This window comes from Seriola aureovittata, chromosome 3 (genome assembly GCF_021018895.1).
Source record: "Seriola aureovittata isolate HTS-2021-v1 ecotype China chromosome 3, ASM2101889v1, whole genome shotgun sequence".
In the NCBI taxonomy this organism is placed as follows: Eukaryota; Metazoa; Chordata; class Actinopteri; order Carangiformes; family Carangidae; genus Seriola; species Seriola aureovittata.
The window spans coordinates 26920692-26938896 of NC_079366.1; the positions used below are offsets into that span (position 1 = coordinate 26920692).

The 18205-nt window shown below is 40.8% G+C and overlaps 1 protein-coding gene across 1 annotated transcript; it reads left to right on the forward strand.

Annotated features, from left to right (window-relative positions):
* The first annotated feature begins 4133 nt into the window (after positions 1-4133).
* LOC130163345 (dynein axonemal light chain 4) lies at positions 4134-6991 on the forward strand. The gene is made up of 4 exons (XM_056367490.1): positions 4134-4225; positions 4720-4799; positions 5720-5803; positions 5946-6991. The coding sequence occupies exons 2-4, from the start codon at positions 4728-4730 to the stop codon at positions 6108-6110; spliced, it is 321 nt and encodes a 106-aa protein (XP_056223465.1). The 5' UTR covers positions 4134-4225; positions 4720-4727; the 3' UTR covers positions 6111-6991.
* Positions 6992-18205: the final 11214 nt, after the last annotated feature.

The window sequence follows — 18205 nt, forward strand, 5'->3', positions numbered from 1 at the left end:
TCTCTCTGTTGATGTCGCCTCTGTCACAGCTTGTTAGCAGAGTCACATGGGGTCTTCCTCTCCCCTCCCCAGCAATCTGCTTCCTCTGCTGCTGAATTATACATACACCTTAATTACCTCTCTCTCTCTGAGGCATGAAAGCAGATATTATGGAAATCCTTGTGTGACCCACCACCACTGCACTCTCCGTCGCACGCACACCAACTCAAATATTAATTTTTTGAAGCAAATCTTCATCCCTCTCATAATCCTTCTCTTTTTTCTTTCTCATTTCTTTTCTCGTCCCCTCCTGCGAAGACGCTCGCAGCGTGTCAGCCTTCCTCGCCGTCATGATCTGCCCCTCTCAGTGACTCTTTGCTTGGACTCCTTGTTTTATTTTGAAATTATCTTCCCTGTGTGTCCATCATGGGTTTTTGCTCCTGTCTTTGTTTGTTCCCCACCTGTGTGATTGCTTCCCACAGCCTTTTTAGTTTCACCTGTGTCCTATTGTCTTCCCCTGACTAGTGTATTTAAGTCTCTGTATTTCCATCACTCCTCCTCAGTTTATCTGTTCAGTTTCCTCAGAGTTAGTTCTGCTTTAGTTCCTGTTCGAGTTCTGGTTCTGTGATGTTTTCCTCGTGATGCTGCTTTGAGCGTGTGTTTTTTCATCTACCAGTTTTCCTGCCAGTTATCTTTGTCATCTCATCTACATGTAATCCTGCTTTTGTTATTAAATTATCTTCATTGTACCTGCCTCTTTGATTCTGCATTTGAGTCCAACCCGCCTGAGTCATTACACTTGTGAATACAGACGCAGATTTCAAATGAATTTTATTCTCGCTGCACTGCATCGTGTCATCGCTGCTAGCTCTCCAGTCAAGCAATTCTTCATCACCCTCCACATGTACACTGTCATTTCACTGTTGATCAGTCCTTCACCTTGAACTGCTTCGCTCTCTAACGCTGTCGTCAATTATACAAACTGTTTTCCTTAACTTTCTTCACCATCAAGTAAAGCAGCATTTTTCTCTGTGTTCAGGACTCTGCTTCATCTCATATTTACCACAAAATGTTTATACACTATTTTCTCCTCATGATGAATACTTTCCTCAAGGTCTTTATGCCAGCACCACCATCACCTCTTCCTCCTCCCCCTCTTACATCCCTTTCTCCTCCCCTGTTGACAATTTTTTTCACTACACCTTGTGTCAAAAAACACCTCCATCTTCTTCTCTCTTTTTGTTTTGACATTCTTATTTCAGCTCACCTTCCAGCCCTCCGGCACTCCTCTTTGTGAGCTTCTCACCTGGGTATTTAATGCTCCCTCTCTTTCTCTCTCGCAGTATATTTTATGTTTCACACTTGATCCAAGAATGCACACAACATGCATAAGCTGTTTATCAGTATGATGCTATGCTAACATGCTATTTTTTTAATCAATACAGCACCAAATATATATATATATATATATATAAATATAAAAACAGACGATTGTTGAGAGTAAAGCAATAACATTTCTTTTTGCTTTTTGCTCTCTGACCAAAATGCATATTTTAAACTCTACAGTACAATACAGTTCATTAACCTTTAACTTTCAGTTAATCAACAAACAGCTATCAATTGACCTGAACAGTTAATCAATTTTCAAAATAAATGTTGATTTTTTGCAATAGATTAGTTTATGACTGCTAGTTTTAGCTCTAATGATATCACTTTGTCTAAAATCTGATAAGCATGAAAGTTGATTGTTATCATTGGAGACGAGATAAGAGCAATTCAAGTTCCATGATGAAGAAGCTGACATGATATGGTTAAACATTTCCAGAAAAAGCTAGTAAGAAGACCTTGAGTATCTTAACTCTATGCCCAAAAGGATGAAAAGTCCTGAGGTTGAAATCATACAGCTTTTCAGCCCCCATTAAAACACACTCATCACCATGACAACTGAGCAAATTCCACCCACTGATGAAGAATGTGTGATATGATTGAAAGCTCTGGGAGTATTAACAGGACCCTGAGTTGGGATTGTTCAGTCAGAATGTATTTATTTGGCTCTCTAACCGATGTTGTCGCCAAACTGGGTCGACTGGTCCGATCAAAGCCCCTGCAAAAGCATTTCATAACATAATCTGTCGCTGTGCAATTAGTTAATGGCTCATACTGTTTATCAAAAGGAGGCAGTAGAGATGAGGTGAGGGGCTAGGTTTAAACTTATGATCTACAAATTGTAGAATCTTCCTGGGTGCAGAAAGACGAGTAGAGACGAGGAAAAAAAGACAAATAGAAGAGGAGAAAGATTATCACGTGATCTGCTTGTCTGCCTCTCTGGGGATTGATTGATAATCCTCTCTAATCCAGAGCAGACTCATTGTTTCAGAAAGCAAAGTAATCCAGATGCTTGTTGTGGAATTTCAGACTGGGTTACTTCATCGGGCGTGTGACACTAAATGCACAACGCAGGCTAACAGACAGAGAATCTGGGCCTATCTCACTTTCAAAGCTTTGTGGATTTCTGTGTGTGTGAGTTTGGGTTTGTGGCATCTGTGTGTGTGTGTGTGTGTGTGTGTGTGTGTGTGTGTGTGTGTGTGTGTGTGTGTAGCATACTGACAATTCTGGGCCACAGCTCTCCACCTGGGGATTCCACCCAGATGTTTCCAGCTGAATGTGGGTCAGAGTCAGTGAGAGGGCTGATTAGGACGGATTGAAACGGGTTTCACTTGCACACAGTCTGTTAGACAGTGGTGTAATTTTAGAACAGGCAGACAGACACATAGTTAGACAGTGGTGGAAAGTCTGTACATTTATGCAACATTCATACCACTTCTTCATTAGATGAATGAACCAGCAGTCTGTCTTCATATATTGGACTCCTTTTATCACAGTGCATTAATTCAAAAATGAAAATGAAATTTTAAAAAAGGAATTGCACATACTAAATTACTTTTATTTCACTTGACGGTTCCATTTTATGCTACGTGTACTGCACTACATTTATGAAGGAAGTATAGTACGTTTTACTCCACTGCATTTATTTAAGAGTACAGCTGTCAAATAAATACAGTACTTTTTAGATTAAGAGTTTACACAAAAATATAAATAGTTACAGTTAAGATAATTGTCTTTTTTTTTTTTATTACCCTTTAAAGCTGTTGAAATTAGCTCCACCCCAAACAACTACAACATTAAAGTATACTACAAAACAACATTCATCAAATATTCTGATTCAGTAATATAACACTGACCATTCTGCATAATAAATAGTAGTCATTTTGTTGCTAATACTTCTTTACTTTTATTTGAGTAACATTTCATCACTTACTTTTAGTGTTACTGCACTGGTGCATTGTCACAGATTAAAAGAACCAGTACATAAAGCAGTTAAATTAGCTCCACCTTAATTGACAACAACATTTAAGTACTGTTTATGTTAATGCATCAAATGTAATCTGGTGATATAATAATTCAGCACTGACAGGGATTAATCGGCATAATGAACAGGGGTACTTTTGGTAATACTATCAAGTAAAATTGTGAATAGAGTGATTTTACTGCAGTGGTCCTGCACTATTACATTGTTACAGATATAACGCAGTCAAAATTAGCTCCAAGTTTTGAGCGCAGGACTTTTATTTGTAATGTTGTATGTTTAGAGTCTGGTTTTACTATTTTTTACTTATTAATAAATCATCTGAATAATTGACTTGATATCAAAGCTTGCAAACTATTTTAGTAGCCAGTCCTTTTTTTTTTTTTTACTTGATTTAGGAATTTTCACCCACTTTTCCTGTAGATCACTTCAAGTTTTGAGATGTTTTTAGGCTGTCTTGGGAGTGTTACAGTTAAAATTTCCCCGTGTCTGTTAGCTGCAGGGAATATTTTTAGTTTTCTTTACTTCAAAAATCTACAAAATATGTAGTTTGCACAGCGGTGCCCACAATTTTGCATACCAGTGCAGCTAGATGGGAAAGTAGTAGGTGTCTTTGCACAATTATTATAGTGATGCGCTGTTGAATACATTCTCATACATTCATTTTCAATCGAAAACAAACAAATAAGTAGTTTTGGTGAAAAGGGGCGGTTTACAACGGCGTTCTCTTTCAGTTGATTGACAGCCTCTGAACCAATAGGAACGGCGTTTGGCTGTGGTGGGCGGGACTACTCTCTACGGACGTCTGTTGTTTAAAATGTCTCCTTAACGACCGAGCTGGGAGTAAAATAGGAGAAGTTTTCGCTGGACAAACGCCTCGTAAGTAACCCGCCTCCGTGTCACTTTGCATTTATAAACTATCGACAACACACCGTCACCGGTAATCACACGACAGTGCATTATAATAAGTCAAATTTTGGATAGAAAACATCAACCGGTAGCATCAGCTGTTTGCCATCGAACTAGCTAGGCTAATTAGCTAGCTAGTAGAAACCTATCAAGCTATTTAAGGTTACAAACATGATAAAGCCTGATCAAGTTCACGAAACCAGTCGTAATGTGCGACATATGTATACTGCCCAAAAGTGAAATAGTCTATTCTGATGTTAACTACGATACGATACTTGTTGTATCTAGCTAGTAACGGCTAAGTGATGTTAGCTAACCACGTCCCCAGCCGGTTCTTGTTGAGAGTAGTTAGCTACAGATTCTTCTGTGTGATACTGGACTGTACACACGAAACACACATTTAGCAGAGCTTCTAAGTATTGATATAATTTTTTTGTTAACATGTAGTAAATGTCCTTTTGCAGGAGTCGGAATGGCTGGGACTGGCGAGGGAAAAAAAGAAGAGGCCGACTACAAGAGACTTCACAGCTTCCCTCTCATCAGGGTAGGAGAGAAGTGGGACAGTGCCAGTGGTTACAGGACAAAAACATCCTAACTGCGGCTGGGAGCAGCCCATTCTGCAATGACAGCGTCAACTTTACATTGTCATTGCATAAATTTGCTGTGTAGGCCGCAAATCTTAGGCTAACAAGTTTTAGTGCTGCAAATGCAATTGTTACTAAGTTCATAAAATGTGACTGCTAAAATCTGTATGAGCTTTTTGTAACTGCTTTTGGGGAATGTAAGAAACTGCTACCATGTCCTGACTGAACTGCAGCTGAGAGAATGTGTACTTTACAGACTCAAATATTTAACAGTTATCCATCATAGGGCATGAGTTTTTATTAAAGAAAGGCACACACAAGATTCCTTCAAGGCATTACCTTACATTATAAGATTCAGACAGAATTTCATCACACCCCATGTGGTATTTATATGTGCATATTATGCAATCAACAGATAACTCAAAATATATAAACAGAAAGTGGTGGAGAAAAATATCTTTGCTCAGATTGATGTAACATTATTTCTTATATAAACAAAGATGAACAAATCGTAGCACATAGGCTACACAGCAGTGCTGCACTGTTTTTTGTATCTGCAAAATATCTGATTGCCAACATATTTGTCACCTTTTGTCCTGTGGTGTTTGTAGTCGCACATTTGGTCAGCCACTCATGACATTCTTGAAGTTGCACTGGGTTGTTGACATTTACATTTCACATTTGTGATTGCAGCATACAGCAAACTGTCTTGCTTTTGCTCTGTTGTATAGTTTTGTATAAAGTTCTTAAATTGTTTTAGATATCTAAAGTGAGAAAGTTTTTAGAGTTTAATTCCTGTTGGTCCACATCTCTCTCATAATACCGGTATGTAATAGACCGGACAGGAAAATGTAGACCTTACAATTTGTGTTGTTCTCAGCACACGGACATGCCAGAGGAAATGAGGGTTGAGACCATGGAGCTCTGTGTTACAGCCTGTGAAAAGTTTGCAACCAACAATGAGGTAAGTGTATATTGTTCTGTCAGCTTTTAATATTTATCTGGTGTTATTATAAATTATTATCATTATTATTAACAATAGGCTTTAATCCATATAACACGTTAATATTTTTATTAATTATATTTGTCCTCACTGTCTTTCCCAGAGTGCAGCGAAGATGATCAAGGAGTCTATGGACAAGAAATTTGGGAGCTCGTGGCACGTAGTGATTGGTGAAGGCTTCGGCTTTGAGGTCACGCACGAGGTGAAGAACCTGCTCTACATGTTCTTTGGAGGGAGCCTGGCCGTATGTGTTTGGAAGTGCTCGTAGCACCTCCTCGCTGCCCCTCCTCCCCTCTGACATGGTCACTGGGCTGGGAATGAGCACCAGCTACCAGCCAGACGCTGGTTACATTTGTGTTGCGGCAGGTCAGTTTGTCCACACAACCAGCCACTGTGGCAGATAGCAAACCATCACTTGGAGATCTCGTCCAGTTAAAAACGCAGTTGGCAGGGAAGATACTTGAAAGGGAATTTTGAGAGCGGCAGTCACTTTGGCATAAAAATAGCTTCCTGCCTTGTTTGTCACTTTTCTCTGGTTTTTTTTCTCTGAAGCTGTATCCACGGTCCTAAACATTTGTGAGTGTGCATGTGCAAGTAAGTTTAACTTTTACAAACAATACAGCCAGCCAGGGTCTCCAAAGTCCTTTATCCTCATTCCTCTTCAGGGAGCGTGTGTGTGAGTGAGTTTATATGTTTGTGTGTGCTGGACACACACAGTTTTTTGAAATAACATTTCATTGTCACCACCCTCAGCAGTTTGTGCAACAGTAAACTGTCCACGCTGTCTGTAACGTTACACACGTGTCTTTTCTCTCTCTCTCAAGCCGCACTAGTCTTTTAATAAAATTTGTAATATTTTTTATGTGTACATATTTTGATGCGACTTGAAAAACTTCTTTTTAAAGACCAGTGTCATCTTCTTACAACTAAAGGCTCAGCGTCTCCTGAGCCAAGCAACACTAAACCCGATCCACCTTTTCTCCCTGTAAAGGTGTTTGTAATAATCCCTAATAATATCACCCAACTGAGTGATATTAGCAATGTGATTGTTTTCATGGTGATGCCAGTTTTAATGATCCAGTGCAATGGACCATTATGTGTGAACTGACCTGATTGTACAATAAACACTGAAATGTGATGAAATAGGAACATAGACTGTCGCCTGTGTTCTTCACAATTGTTCGTGGCTGCAGGTTTAAACTTCCACTCATTAAGTTTCAGGCATTTAAGGTCAAATTAAGTCAATCATAAGCAAACGCAACTTTGCAACAATAGCTGCTGAGGAAAAAGGCATTTCTGGTAAGTTGAGAGCGAACTGTAACGGGTAGAAGTGGTGTTTTTTAGAAAATAGAATCATTAGTGACTGCACCCGCATCGCCAGGAGTCAAATGACACATTTGTCTCAAGTATCAATAGATTTTGAGTTTCGGTTAAAAATGTTGGTAAAGAGTATGTGCTATAAAAGTAGTATGTGCTTCACACAGAGGAAAAACATGCCACCAACTGTTTTTCCAAGGCTTTTTATACACAAGAAGTACACAGAGGAGGGGACTAACAAAGATGCTTCCAAAAATACCCCAACAAAGTTTTATGTTCATAAGGAAAAAAAGAGAAGTGACGGAGTGTTAGGGACTTGTCAGATTGGCTGAGGCAGGTTTTCCCTGAGAGACTGGAAAAAGTTGTTTTGAAAAGATGCTGTGTTACAGTTTAAATGTTATTTCCCTCTTAAGGCAAATTGAATTATTTTGCGGGAAAAAGTTGCTAAAACTGCCAATTTTTCTGAAGTGTTCTTCGTCGAGTTCCTTATTGACACCAAGAGGCACATTTCCACTCAGCTTGCTCTGCTCTGTGGTTTCAGTGAGAGATGCTCCAGTTCATGTAATCTATTTCAAATGCATCAGTGCACCAATTCAAATCAGTGTTAGTGAAAAGTACTCTTGGTGGTACACGTGTGTGTATATAGACGTGCGTTATGCAGGATGTGCAAATATAAATGTGTTTAATTAGTCAACTATATACAGAATATGATGTAAAATGAGCTTTATTTGCAGTTTCAATTATCAGGTAACGAAAAGATAAATCTGACATTAACTTGACTATTTATACATTTGTGAACTGAAATAAACAAGAATCATGACGTTAAATATCTGTTAACACAGTATCTTATTCATTTGAATAGACACATTATTGTCAGTCGACAAGCATCAACAGTCGACTAACCAAACGACTGCTTTACCTCATGTTTACAATATTAATATGTGGCCTCCTATTAGCGCCATGTTGTAGACTGATAGACATGAACTGGTAGAAAGAGGTGATCTGCAACACATAAATAATTCAAGTACATTCAGTTTTATATTACACGTGAATGTTGAGAAAGATTTGTTAACAGAATATTACACTGCATAGTTTTTGATATCAGTACTACAGACTTATTAAAAAAAAAGATGTGTCTGCTTCAGAGAAAGAACTATGATGTTGTGTAATTGAAGTGGCCCTTTTGCACCATGACAGTGCAGAGGGCATTTTGACCCAGAAATGGAGGGAGGCCACTGTTATTGACAGAATAGCAAAATCTGGCAACTTCAACCTGAACATTTCAGTACCCAAACACCATGACCCCAAAATCAGGTCAGCCTGCACTCTTGCCCTCACGCCTCACCGTCACCACTTCCCTTCTGTTCACACTTGTTGCCAACATGTCTGATTTTTGCAGGAAATAGTCAAGTCACGGTGATCTGTCTGTTTCACCCGATGGTCAAGTGACAATTGAAACTTTCTGAATTAGAAATGAAAGTAGTTTTACATGCTACAGTTTTACAACCGTATCTGTGAAGAGCAGAGAGCAAGCCTGGGTCCAGAGCTGTTGATCAATACATGTTCTTGTCTGTTATGTTGTCGTGATGTTGCCCAACATGAACATCATTTCAGGGTGTCAGGGTTCAGGTGCTATTCTCAAATCTGAAGAATTCAAACAACCACGATGGTTTTGAAAGGTATTTGTTCTATGACTTAACCAGTGAGAATCTACCCTCAAATCATTTAGAGATTGTTCCTGATTGATTATATCATAGATTGATCTTGGTCCAAAATGTCTTTCTCTGAAATAATTTGCCTGCGTAGTTATTTAACAATTCTAAGTAATTTCCCATTGAAAGCCTCCAACAAATCAATTTTTAAGTCGACTGATGTTGAGATTATTATACAGTTAAAATCTGAAAGTTAGAATGACCTGCAAACACGTGCAATGTCTGCATCACTGACTGTCGTCATCTCCGACCTTGTGTTGTTACCAGACGGCTCTCAAAAGGAGTTCCAAAATCCATTCATGGTATTTTTGATTTTGCATTTTTGATATTACAGCATTTCTCCTGTAAAAAATCTCCCTTTAATGACCGCAATGGATTTGACATAGATACATCCAGATTTGCTTGGATTCCTGCCAGTGTAATACACTGATAGCTTTCACCCTGAGTCACCTGGTCGGCTTATTTCATGCGAGGGAAGCCTGCACATTCTGCGGCCATTGTAACAGCCCTCTGATTAACGCAGTGGCTCTTGTGTCAGTAAACATAGTTCCACCCTGTGATGCATCTCATTCATTATTCACCTCAAACACTCTTTATATATCTCCTCCCTCTCACTGTGTCTCCTCAGTGTTGTTAAAAATTCATACAAAGAGCCACAGAGTCACAGTAAAGACTCTGCCAGTTTGCTCACTCCCAACACCGAAATGCTCTCCCCAGTGTGCAGGAAGGAGGCTCATTATCCCGCTGTTAAGTGGGGCTCCTGAACTATTGAACCCGAGTGCAGACACAGACGAGGGGTGGGCAAGGTGCTGGATAAGGGATAATTTATTGAAGATGGTGATGGAGATGATGGTGCTGTGGATGAGGGTGGAGACCAGAGGAGCAGCCTCGGGAGAGTAGAGGCTTTAGAAACACAAGGACGATGAGGAGAGCCAGGTCAGGGGTCAGAGACAGAGCAGTCGAACCGAAGCAGAGGCTACGATCTGGCAGGGTGGTAGTGAAGAAGAACGACATATTGAATTTCTTGTTAATGATCAGTCAATCAATCGAACTTTATTTGTGTAGCGCTTTTCATACAGGTTAGTGCAGTTCAAAGTGCCTCAGATGAGAGAAAGCTGACAGTGAGATACAATAGTATAATTTAAATAGCTATAATAACATTAGCGAACCAACAAACAAAATAATTAAATACTATAAACATAAATGTTTCACTAAATCCCCTCCCATTGTGTTAAAATGTATAAAAAGGTAAAAAAAAAGGAGTATTTATCGTCCATGTGTTATAAGTAAAGTCTGTGGTGTCTAGTGTAAGTGCAGCCAGATTTTCTGTCTTTCCCTAAATCCTTATGAATTCTCCTTCACATCTTCCCTTGACCTCATGATGTTTTCCACCGAGGTCAAGGAAAAAGTGAGGAGAGGAGATTATTTGGTCTTTTTCGACCGCAGCCCAGATTAGGGAGACGCAGAATGAGACGTGGAGGGAGTGTCAGGCGAGGTTGCTGAGGCGGATGTGGCTCCTTGCAAGAGGCTCTGTGGAGCACGCAGTGAATTACCACATTACCACATGAGGCAAATGTTAAATGTCATGCACACTTCTCTCTAACACCAACTGGGATCTGTGTGTCTTTGGTTTTTACACCTGGTGTTGAGAGGTTAAGATATATGTTTTTTTTTTTTCTGTGGAATTTGGGATCTAAAGTGCATTTTACATTTTAAAATTTAAAGTTAGTTTATTAATGCTAATACATTTCCAAGGGCAGATACCAAATGCTATTAAAATTCACTATTTTCAATCCTGCAAAAAATGTGTGAATGAATGAATAGAATAATTCAACACCAAACTTTAATTTAGTGGAGGAAAGCTCTTATAATCCATCTCTCCTTTTAGTACTATGTAGGAAAAAAAAGTTTTTTAAATAAATAAAAATAGAGAAATTATAATAGAATAGTTGATGTTTACTAGGCGACTAGTGGCACAGCAATTGTCAAAGCCTTCACATATCATGGCACAGCAGCAGGCAGTAGGAAAAAAAACATTTTTTTGTTTACACAGATTAGTACCGTAACTGTTGATGTTGAAGTTCAAACACAGTGTCGTGCTCTCACACTGTGTTCTCATTCGAAGGATCTGTCTGTGTTGGAAAAGCTCGGTGCTGTATCTTAGCAACTTCCTCACCACCTGCAGTGACAGGTGGAAGGTTTGAGCGACCCTGGGTGTGTGTGCATGAGAGTGTGTGCGTGGATGCGTGTTAGCGGTAGATATACAGGAGGTGAAGGAGGGAAAGAATCTGCAGCTGGGTGAAAACGTAGTGACTGACAACTCGCAGAATCCGATTGCTGGTAGAGAAAAAGGAGACTTCGTGTCAAAGAGAAAGTGGGTTTTTGAGAGTTTAGAGACTGAAGAGTCTCAGATTTCACGAGTCGCTCGAGGGTACAGAGAGTAAGAGAGGAGCAGAGCGAGGGAAGGGCAGCCAGCAGTTAGAAACGGAGGGCGACAGAGGACTGCAGGAGAGAGGGATGAATTTTTCATCTGAACATTGCTAGTGGGCTTTTTTTTTTATTGAGAAATGAGAAACACAATCCAATATTAATATGAGTGTGTATGTGTGTGTGTGTGAGGCAGCTCCCATTTTGACCATCAGTTGCTGTGACTGTGTGTTTCATTAGCTCATCTCCAGACTGAAATAAAAAGGGTACCATAAGTTTTGGGGGAAACGGAGGAGGGTGGTGAAATGAAGCGAGAGGGGATGAAAGACGAGCGTTGTGTGTGGATCAAACCCGAGACAGCTTGTTTATAATACATCAGTGAGGGGCAGAGACAGAAAGAGTGCATTAGACAAAAAGTAAGACACTTAGCAAAACGTAAAAAGCCCAGAAGGCTTGTAGCTGAGCTGAAGTAAGAAAAACAAATCAGATGACTGGAGGGAAAGATATGGAGACGACAGTTATTGCTGTTTGCACTTGTATGATTATTTCCCCTCATCACCTTTCTGGAGGCTGAGGATATCCTTTGTCAACCGACGTAAAAAAAAAAAAAAGTGAATAAAACACAAATGACACTTAAATAACAGCTCTCTAATTCTATACAATGCCGACAACCTTAAAAACCATGTGAAATGTAAAGCAGTTCTCACAAGCTGCAAAGCTGCTTCCTCGCTTAAATAAACAAAACAGCTCAGGCACATAATAATTTTAATTTAAACAAGTCACATCTCCATGTCAGCACAATGCAAATCATAACAGTGGTTAGTATTTTGCTGCATCAAGAAAACAACATTGCCTGGGGGTGGGTGGAAGCAGGAAATGAACAGCTGTCTCCCTTATTAAACTCCAGTGTTCTGTTGACCCGTCCATCCACCCGTCCTCCTCCCTACATGGACCTTGTCCCTCTATAACAATGTCTCCTCAATTAATCCTGCGCTCCCATCATAATTACTTCACCCCCTAAAGGGCTTTGTCACTTGGGCGTAAACATAATTATGCGACAGCCAGGTTCGTCCGTACATCCATCCGTCTGTCCGTCCGTCTGAACACGATGCCTCAGCAACGCCGTGAGGCGTTTTCTTCTTCTCTTTCTTTCTCCAACATGTTAAAATACTTAAATGATAATGTTAAGATGCTTCTTATTAACAGTTATAATGTTTTCTCCACATTCACCATATTAGTTTATGGTGTTAGCATTCTAACATTTGCTAATTAGAAATACACACAAATTACAATGACACAGTTATCTGGAAATCCATGCTATAGTGGTTGAGACTTTTCCCTCAAAACGACAAATGCTCACCTCATGGTGTTGCTAGACTAAATGTAAATGTAATGTAAATGTAATTTATTTATACAGCCCTTTACAACAATCCTTTCGGCGTACCAAAGTGCTTTACAACAGGTAATAAATAAAGAGAAAAATAAGTGAAAACAATTAAAAAAAATAATAAAAGAACAATGAGAGCAATAAAATACAACAAAATCAATTAAGATAAAATAAGATAAAAGTGTTATCATACTACTGGGTATTAAAGGCCATCCTAAATAGGTAAGTTTTTAGCCTTGAGTTGAAAAGGCCCAGGTCAGAAATAAGATGCATCTCGGCAGGGAGCTTATTCCAGAGCCTGGGGGCAGCAACAGAAAGTCACCCCAGTGTTTGTATTTTGAGCTGGGCACTTCCAGCAAAAGTTGATTTGTTGACCTCAGAGGTCTACCAGGATTTCAGACAGTTAAAAGCTCAGATAAATACTATGGGGCAAGGCCGTTAAGATAAAGGACAGGATGCCAATGAAGAGAGTTAAGAACAGGAGTGATGTGCACCCGTCTGTTAGTGTTGGTTAAAAGACGGGCAGCAGCGTTTTGCACAAGTTGAAGGCGACCGAGAAAAGACTGGGAGACGCCGACATAAAGTGCATTGCAGTAATCTAACCTTGAATTTATTAGGGCATGGACGGCTTTCTCAAGGTCGGGACTAAGTCAGGGGATCATCCTCTGGGCACCCTGGATGTCTGTACCAAATTTAATGGCAATCCATCCAATAGTCAAGATATTTAACTACAAACCAAAATGGTCAGTCTCAATGTCAGTCCCTTCAATAGGTTTAGATATATCAGCCTGGACCCAAAGTTAGAACAGCTAAAAATGCATAAACCAGTTCACCCTCTGTTGATCTCTGTTAGTCAACAAGTGTCACATTCCTGGTCGCCCTTCAAACATAACATCCCTGTTGGAAAACCAGCATCTGTGTCCTTATCTGTGTATGCTTTCCACAGAGACCCAGCGAGGCACCGTGCCAGCTAAAATAAACCCCAGCCCTTCCACACTTGTTTGTTCTCTCTAGTCACAGAAGTTTGTGGACTAATAGTCACTCATCAAGACAGACTAATCTTTACAGATAATAAACGAAACACGCTCATGCAAAAAATATAATCCAGCTACCCCTGTCTCCAACAACTTGCACTTCCCACTGTGGTTTTCCTGATGTTCATGAAAATCAAATTTCTTTTGCTTCATTTGCATGTTGTTCGTGCTGTTATCCAAAACATCCATGTTTGATGAGCGCTGATTAACAATTAATGAATACGACCACCTGCATGAATACGGGAGAAAAGCTTTCTCTAAATCCCTTCAATCCGCTCTGTTCAGCTGAGAGAGATGAGTCAGACTGTCATGTTTAAAGAAAGGTGATCCTTCTCCATGAACAGTCAGTGCACCGTGCAAACAGTCACACGGGAGTGACACACGCATTTTTGTTAAACTCTCTCTATCTCTCTCTTTGTCCTGGATGCACATATACAACATGTAGACACACACACACACACACACACACGCGCACACACACACACACACACATGCACACAGACTTTAAAGAGGCATACTTCACAGACGCAGTGGATCCTGTGGGACTCTCCAGGAGGTCTGAAGTTCCTGAATCAAAGTCTCAGTGCAAACATACACTCAGAATATGAAACATGTGTCTCTCCAGCTGCCTGGTTATGAAGCCTGCTTCGTCGAGACCTCTACCAGACTGCAGATAATTAACTGCTCGTGGTTTGGGTTCTATATTCAATCTGACAAGAGATGATGTGATCACTGATGTTGTACAGTACTTTATACGAGCTGCAGACCGAATGCCAATAAAGAATTATTTAATGAGGACATAAAGAGTCTGCCTCTGTCTCATGAATTCAGTCAGTTCTGACAGGTGAGATGAGGGAACAGTAGGAGTGAGTGCTGGTGGATGTGTGTGTGCTAATGTTGCTCCTATCTGTACAGATTAAAACAGCTCAGGCTGTCATTCAAATGACCTGGCAGATCGTGATTCTCTCGCTGTTCAACATCAAATACACATTTACATTTAAGAGGTTTTTTTTTTTTCTTCTTCTTCACTGAAGCGGCTTCTAGAGATTTCCCCAAAATTATAAATCCAAAAAAAGTTGTCCAATTTTGTCAAACTGATGGATTCAGACATGACAAACAAACCGGCAGGAAGAGACCAACTTTTCAAAGAGATGAGAAAACACATTGATCCGGCCCCAGATCACTTTGACCTGGCACCTCTCCCGACCCGAGCCTGGTAGCAGAAGGTGTAGAAAAGTTCAAACACCTGGGTAAAGGCTGACTGGATACTGGATAGAGTCCTGTCTGAGTCCACTGGGAAGCAGCAACAGCCGAGGAGTGACGGAAAGCATTTTAATAGGTAGGAAGCTGTGTTGTAAGTTGCCTTTTTCTCATGTTTTCTCAGTGAATCGATTGCAGAGTTGGGAGCAGGAGTAGACTGACATAGACTTTTAAATAAAAGTGTTAAAAGCTTTCTTAATGCCTTTATCAATGCCATGTTCTTCATTAAGTCAGGTTTGCTTGATGCCATTACTGTAATTTGTTTTTCATCACCTTTACCCACATGGCTTTCTCTCACATTCTCCCCCCTTTTTTTTTTCTTTAAATCTTTTTTACGCCACATTTTTCTTTCTCTCTTCTTCCCTTCAGTTGTCCACCTCTCCTGACCCTCTCTCACACTCTCCTCTCAGTAGGATGATGTGGTATTTGCGCCGTCGCTCCAGGACAATCTGTCTGTCCTTGGCCTTCATCAGCATTTTCCTCCACCTCTTCCTGGCACTTGTCTCTCTTTCCATTTACCACCAGCCCTGTGACCACCCACTGCCACCCAAGACATACATCCTGAGAGACCTGGCACACACCAACTACACCTCTGTGGGGATCAGTGATGTAGCGGAGCCACCGACCGATACTGCACAAAGAGCTTCTTCCAATGGAGACGCCAATAAGGATGCCAAAGCTCATCCTGCTTTAATCAACACGGCAGCAAGGGTGGGACGTTATGGCGCCGACGGAGCAGAACCTATGGAGTCTGCGTTGTCAAAACTGGAGGCGCTGTTTGACCATCCTCTGTACAACATGCTCAGCCCTCCTATCCCTGAAGAAGACTGGCTGCTGAGAGTGAAACCAAAGGTCAAGGCTAGCGAGAAGAGCTCTCAGATGTGGTCAGTCTTATACAGCTACTGTGCAAAACGACAGCATTTGCATAAGATTTCTCCTTTGACATCAACTCTCATCATTCTCACAATCAAACTTTCCTTAACCAAACATACTTGTATTCGCTTTATTTGAATTATTTCAGCATCTCTTCAGTTGCCATACTCAATCCAATTTTCCATCCTGCAAGGGGCCGCTATACACAGCTCACCGCTAACCGAGCACATGCAAGGTTTTCACCAGATGGGTCAGACTGCAGGAAGCAGATTTGAGCTCCTGTTGTCGAGGCTGGTTTATACTTGTTACGATGCTGCTGCTATAGATTTCTGTGGTGTCTCTTGCAGGTGTGTACAGAGCTGCTGTATATTGTTGGTTGCACGTAGAGCACGTCTTCAAAGAGTCTTAACACAATGGGAACAATATGATACGCAGGCTTTGTAGACACCACCAGTGTTTCTGTTCTGGACGCAACTAACCATCCTCGTCACCACTGATTATTTGTCAATAATTTCTTCATTTAATTAATTATCATTTAGTCTGTAAAATGTCATAAAATTGTGGAAAATTCCCATCACATCTGTCAAGTGCCTGATATGGCTTCTGCAAATGACCAATAGTCCAAAACCCAAAGAGATTCAGTTTTGACACACTCTCCTCCGTCTCTTTCCCCTCCTTAACCCCCCCCCCCCCCCCCCCCATCACTCTCCAGGGTGAGTGCCAGCCAGGACGGCTATGAGGACATCCAGTGGAACAGCAGCAGCAACAGTCACCCTCCCTGGCTCCGCTTCCATCTGGGCATCTCCCGCTGGCAGCTCTACCCCCATCGTGACCCCAACATGGAGGCTCTGACCCAGCAGCTCGCCACGAGCCGCATCGTGAGCACAGGTCTGACACCGCAGCTTCTGAGCTTGTATTTTCATTACTATCTGTATTTGTGTGTAACAGTTAGCACAGTATGGTCAGAGCAGAGCACAGAGCCTGACACTGTCGCACCAATAACACACATTGATCATGCATGACAGCGGAGGTGTCAGACGAACAAAGGCGAGATGGTTTTCAAGCAGATGACAGGAGGATCAGAGTCAGTCGAGAGGATGACTCAGAGAACCTCTTGAATAAATCAGTATATTAAAGACTCCTCTCGGACTGCAATCTGCACAAAAATTATACCACCACTTGAAAAGAAGAAGATCTAACAGAACCAAAACTAATTTTCCCCCAAGAACCAAACCTGTGGGAGTAAAGGTGGGTGGGTTTCAGGTAGGGTGAAGGCAGGATGAAGGGGAGAGTTGTTGTGATTGTGTGACATATCAGGTTTAGGGTTAGACTTTCAAATGCAGATTTACTTTGAAGTTCTCCTGACATGAAAGCTACTGTGGAGCTTTGAGGAGCCTTGGAGGCTCAGCAGAGGATGGACGGGAATACATGAGCCACTGCTGGGCATGTAGTAAACATCTCAGTACCACTCAGTCATGCATGTTTCTTCACAGTTTAACTTTTTCACTGTGTACTCTGTTTAGTTAAACTTCTGAAGACAGGTCCTGAGGACATTTTGGTATGGGAAGACCTTTTGGTTGGGCTTAGTAAAATAAAAGAGAATTCAAAGGTCCCATTTTTTACACGTTTTCAGTGTTTTATTTGAAGTTGTGAGACCATAAGAAGACGTAGCCTACATCTCCTCCCTCAGGCTTCTCCCTGGAGCTCTAGTAACAACAGGTTGGTGAGCCAATCAGAAGAGAGGAGGCTCTGATCCTCTTCTGAAACCAAATCCTGCAAGGTTTGATGGTGGGCCCAGGTGGGCGGGGCTTGGGACATGGGTGAGGGCATTGGCTGCTTTGTTATGACATCACAAAATTACAGCAAGTCCTGACGGCTGGTTTTAAGGCTCATTTTCTGAATGCAGGCTGTGTGCATTTCTCTGTGGACTGAGGCTTTGACACTTTCACAGTATTAATATAGAACCTAGACCTGATCTATAATCAGACAACACATGGAAATCTCACTTTATACAATATGGGACCTTTAAGGTTTAGTGATTAGAATAAGGGCTTGTGTTAAGATTATTACGTTTATTTGAAAATGAAACCTTTCATGCTTGTAAATGGTAAAAACAGTGTAAAGGTTTCACAAGGAGAGGGGAGTTTTAAAGTCGCTAAAACTTGTTCATTGATGTCAGTTATACAGAAACATCAGTTCAATCATGTTGTCTGTCCATGTCGTCTTGCAAAGCTAATTTGGAACAATGTGTTATTTCATCTTTCAAAAGTGACATAGCCTCGAGTTTTTTTTGTTTTTGTTGTTTCTGTGTTTGGGATGAATCGTCACTCAACCTTGACAAACTATAAATAAT

What these genes read in the sequence shown, in the direction of transcription:
- LOC130163345 (XM_056367490.1), top strand. Translation starts at nt 4,728, where the DNA reads ATGGCTGGGACTGGCGAGGGAAAAAAAGAAGAGGCCGACTACAAGAGA. An exon ending in ACAGCTTCCCTCTCATCAGG is followed by an intron (nt 4,800 to 5,719) that starts GTAGGAGAGAAG and finishes TGTTGTTCTCAG; the next exon opens with CACACGGACATGCCAGAGGA. An exon ending in AGTTTGCAACCAACAATGAG is followed by an intron (nt 5,804 to 5,945) that starts GTAAGTGTATAT and finishes TGTCTTTCCCAG; the next exon opens with AGTGCAGCGAAGATGATCAA.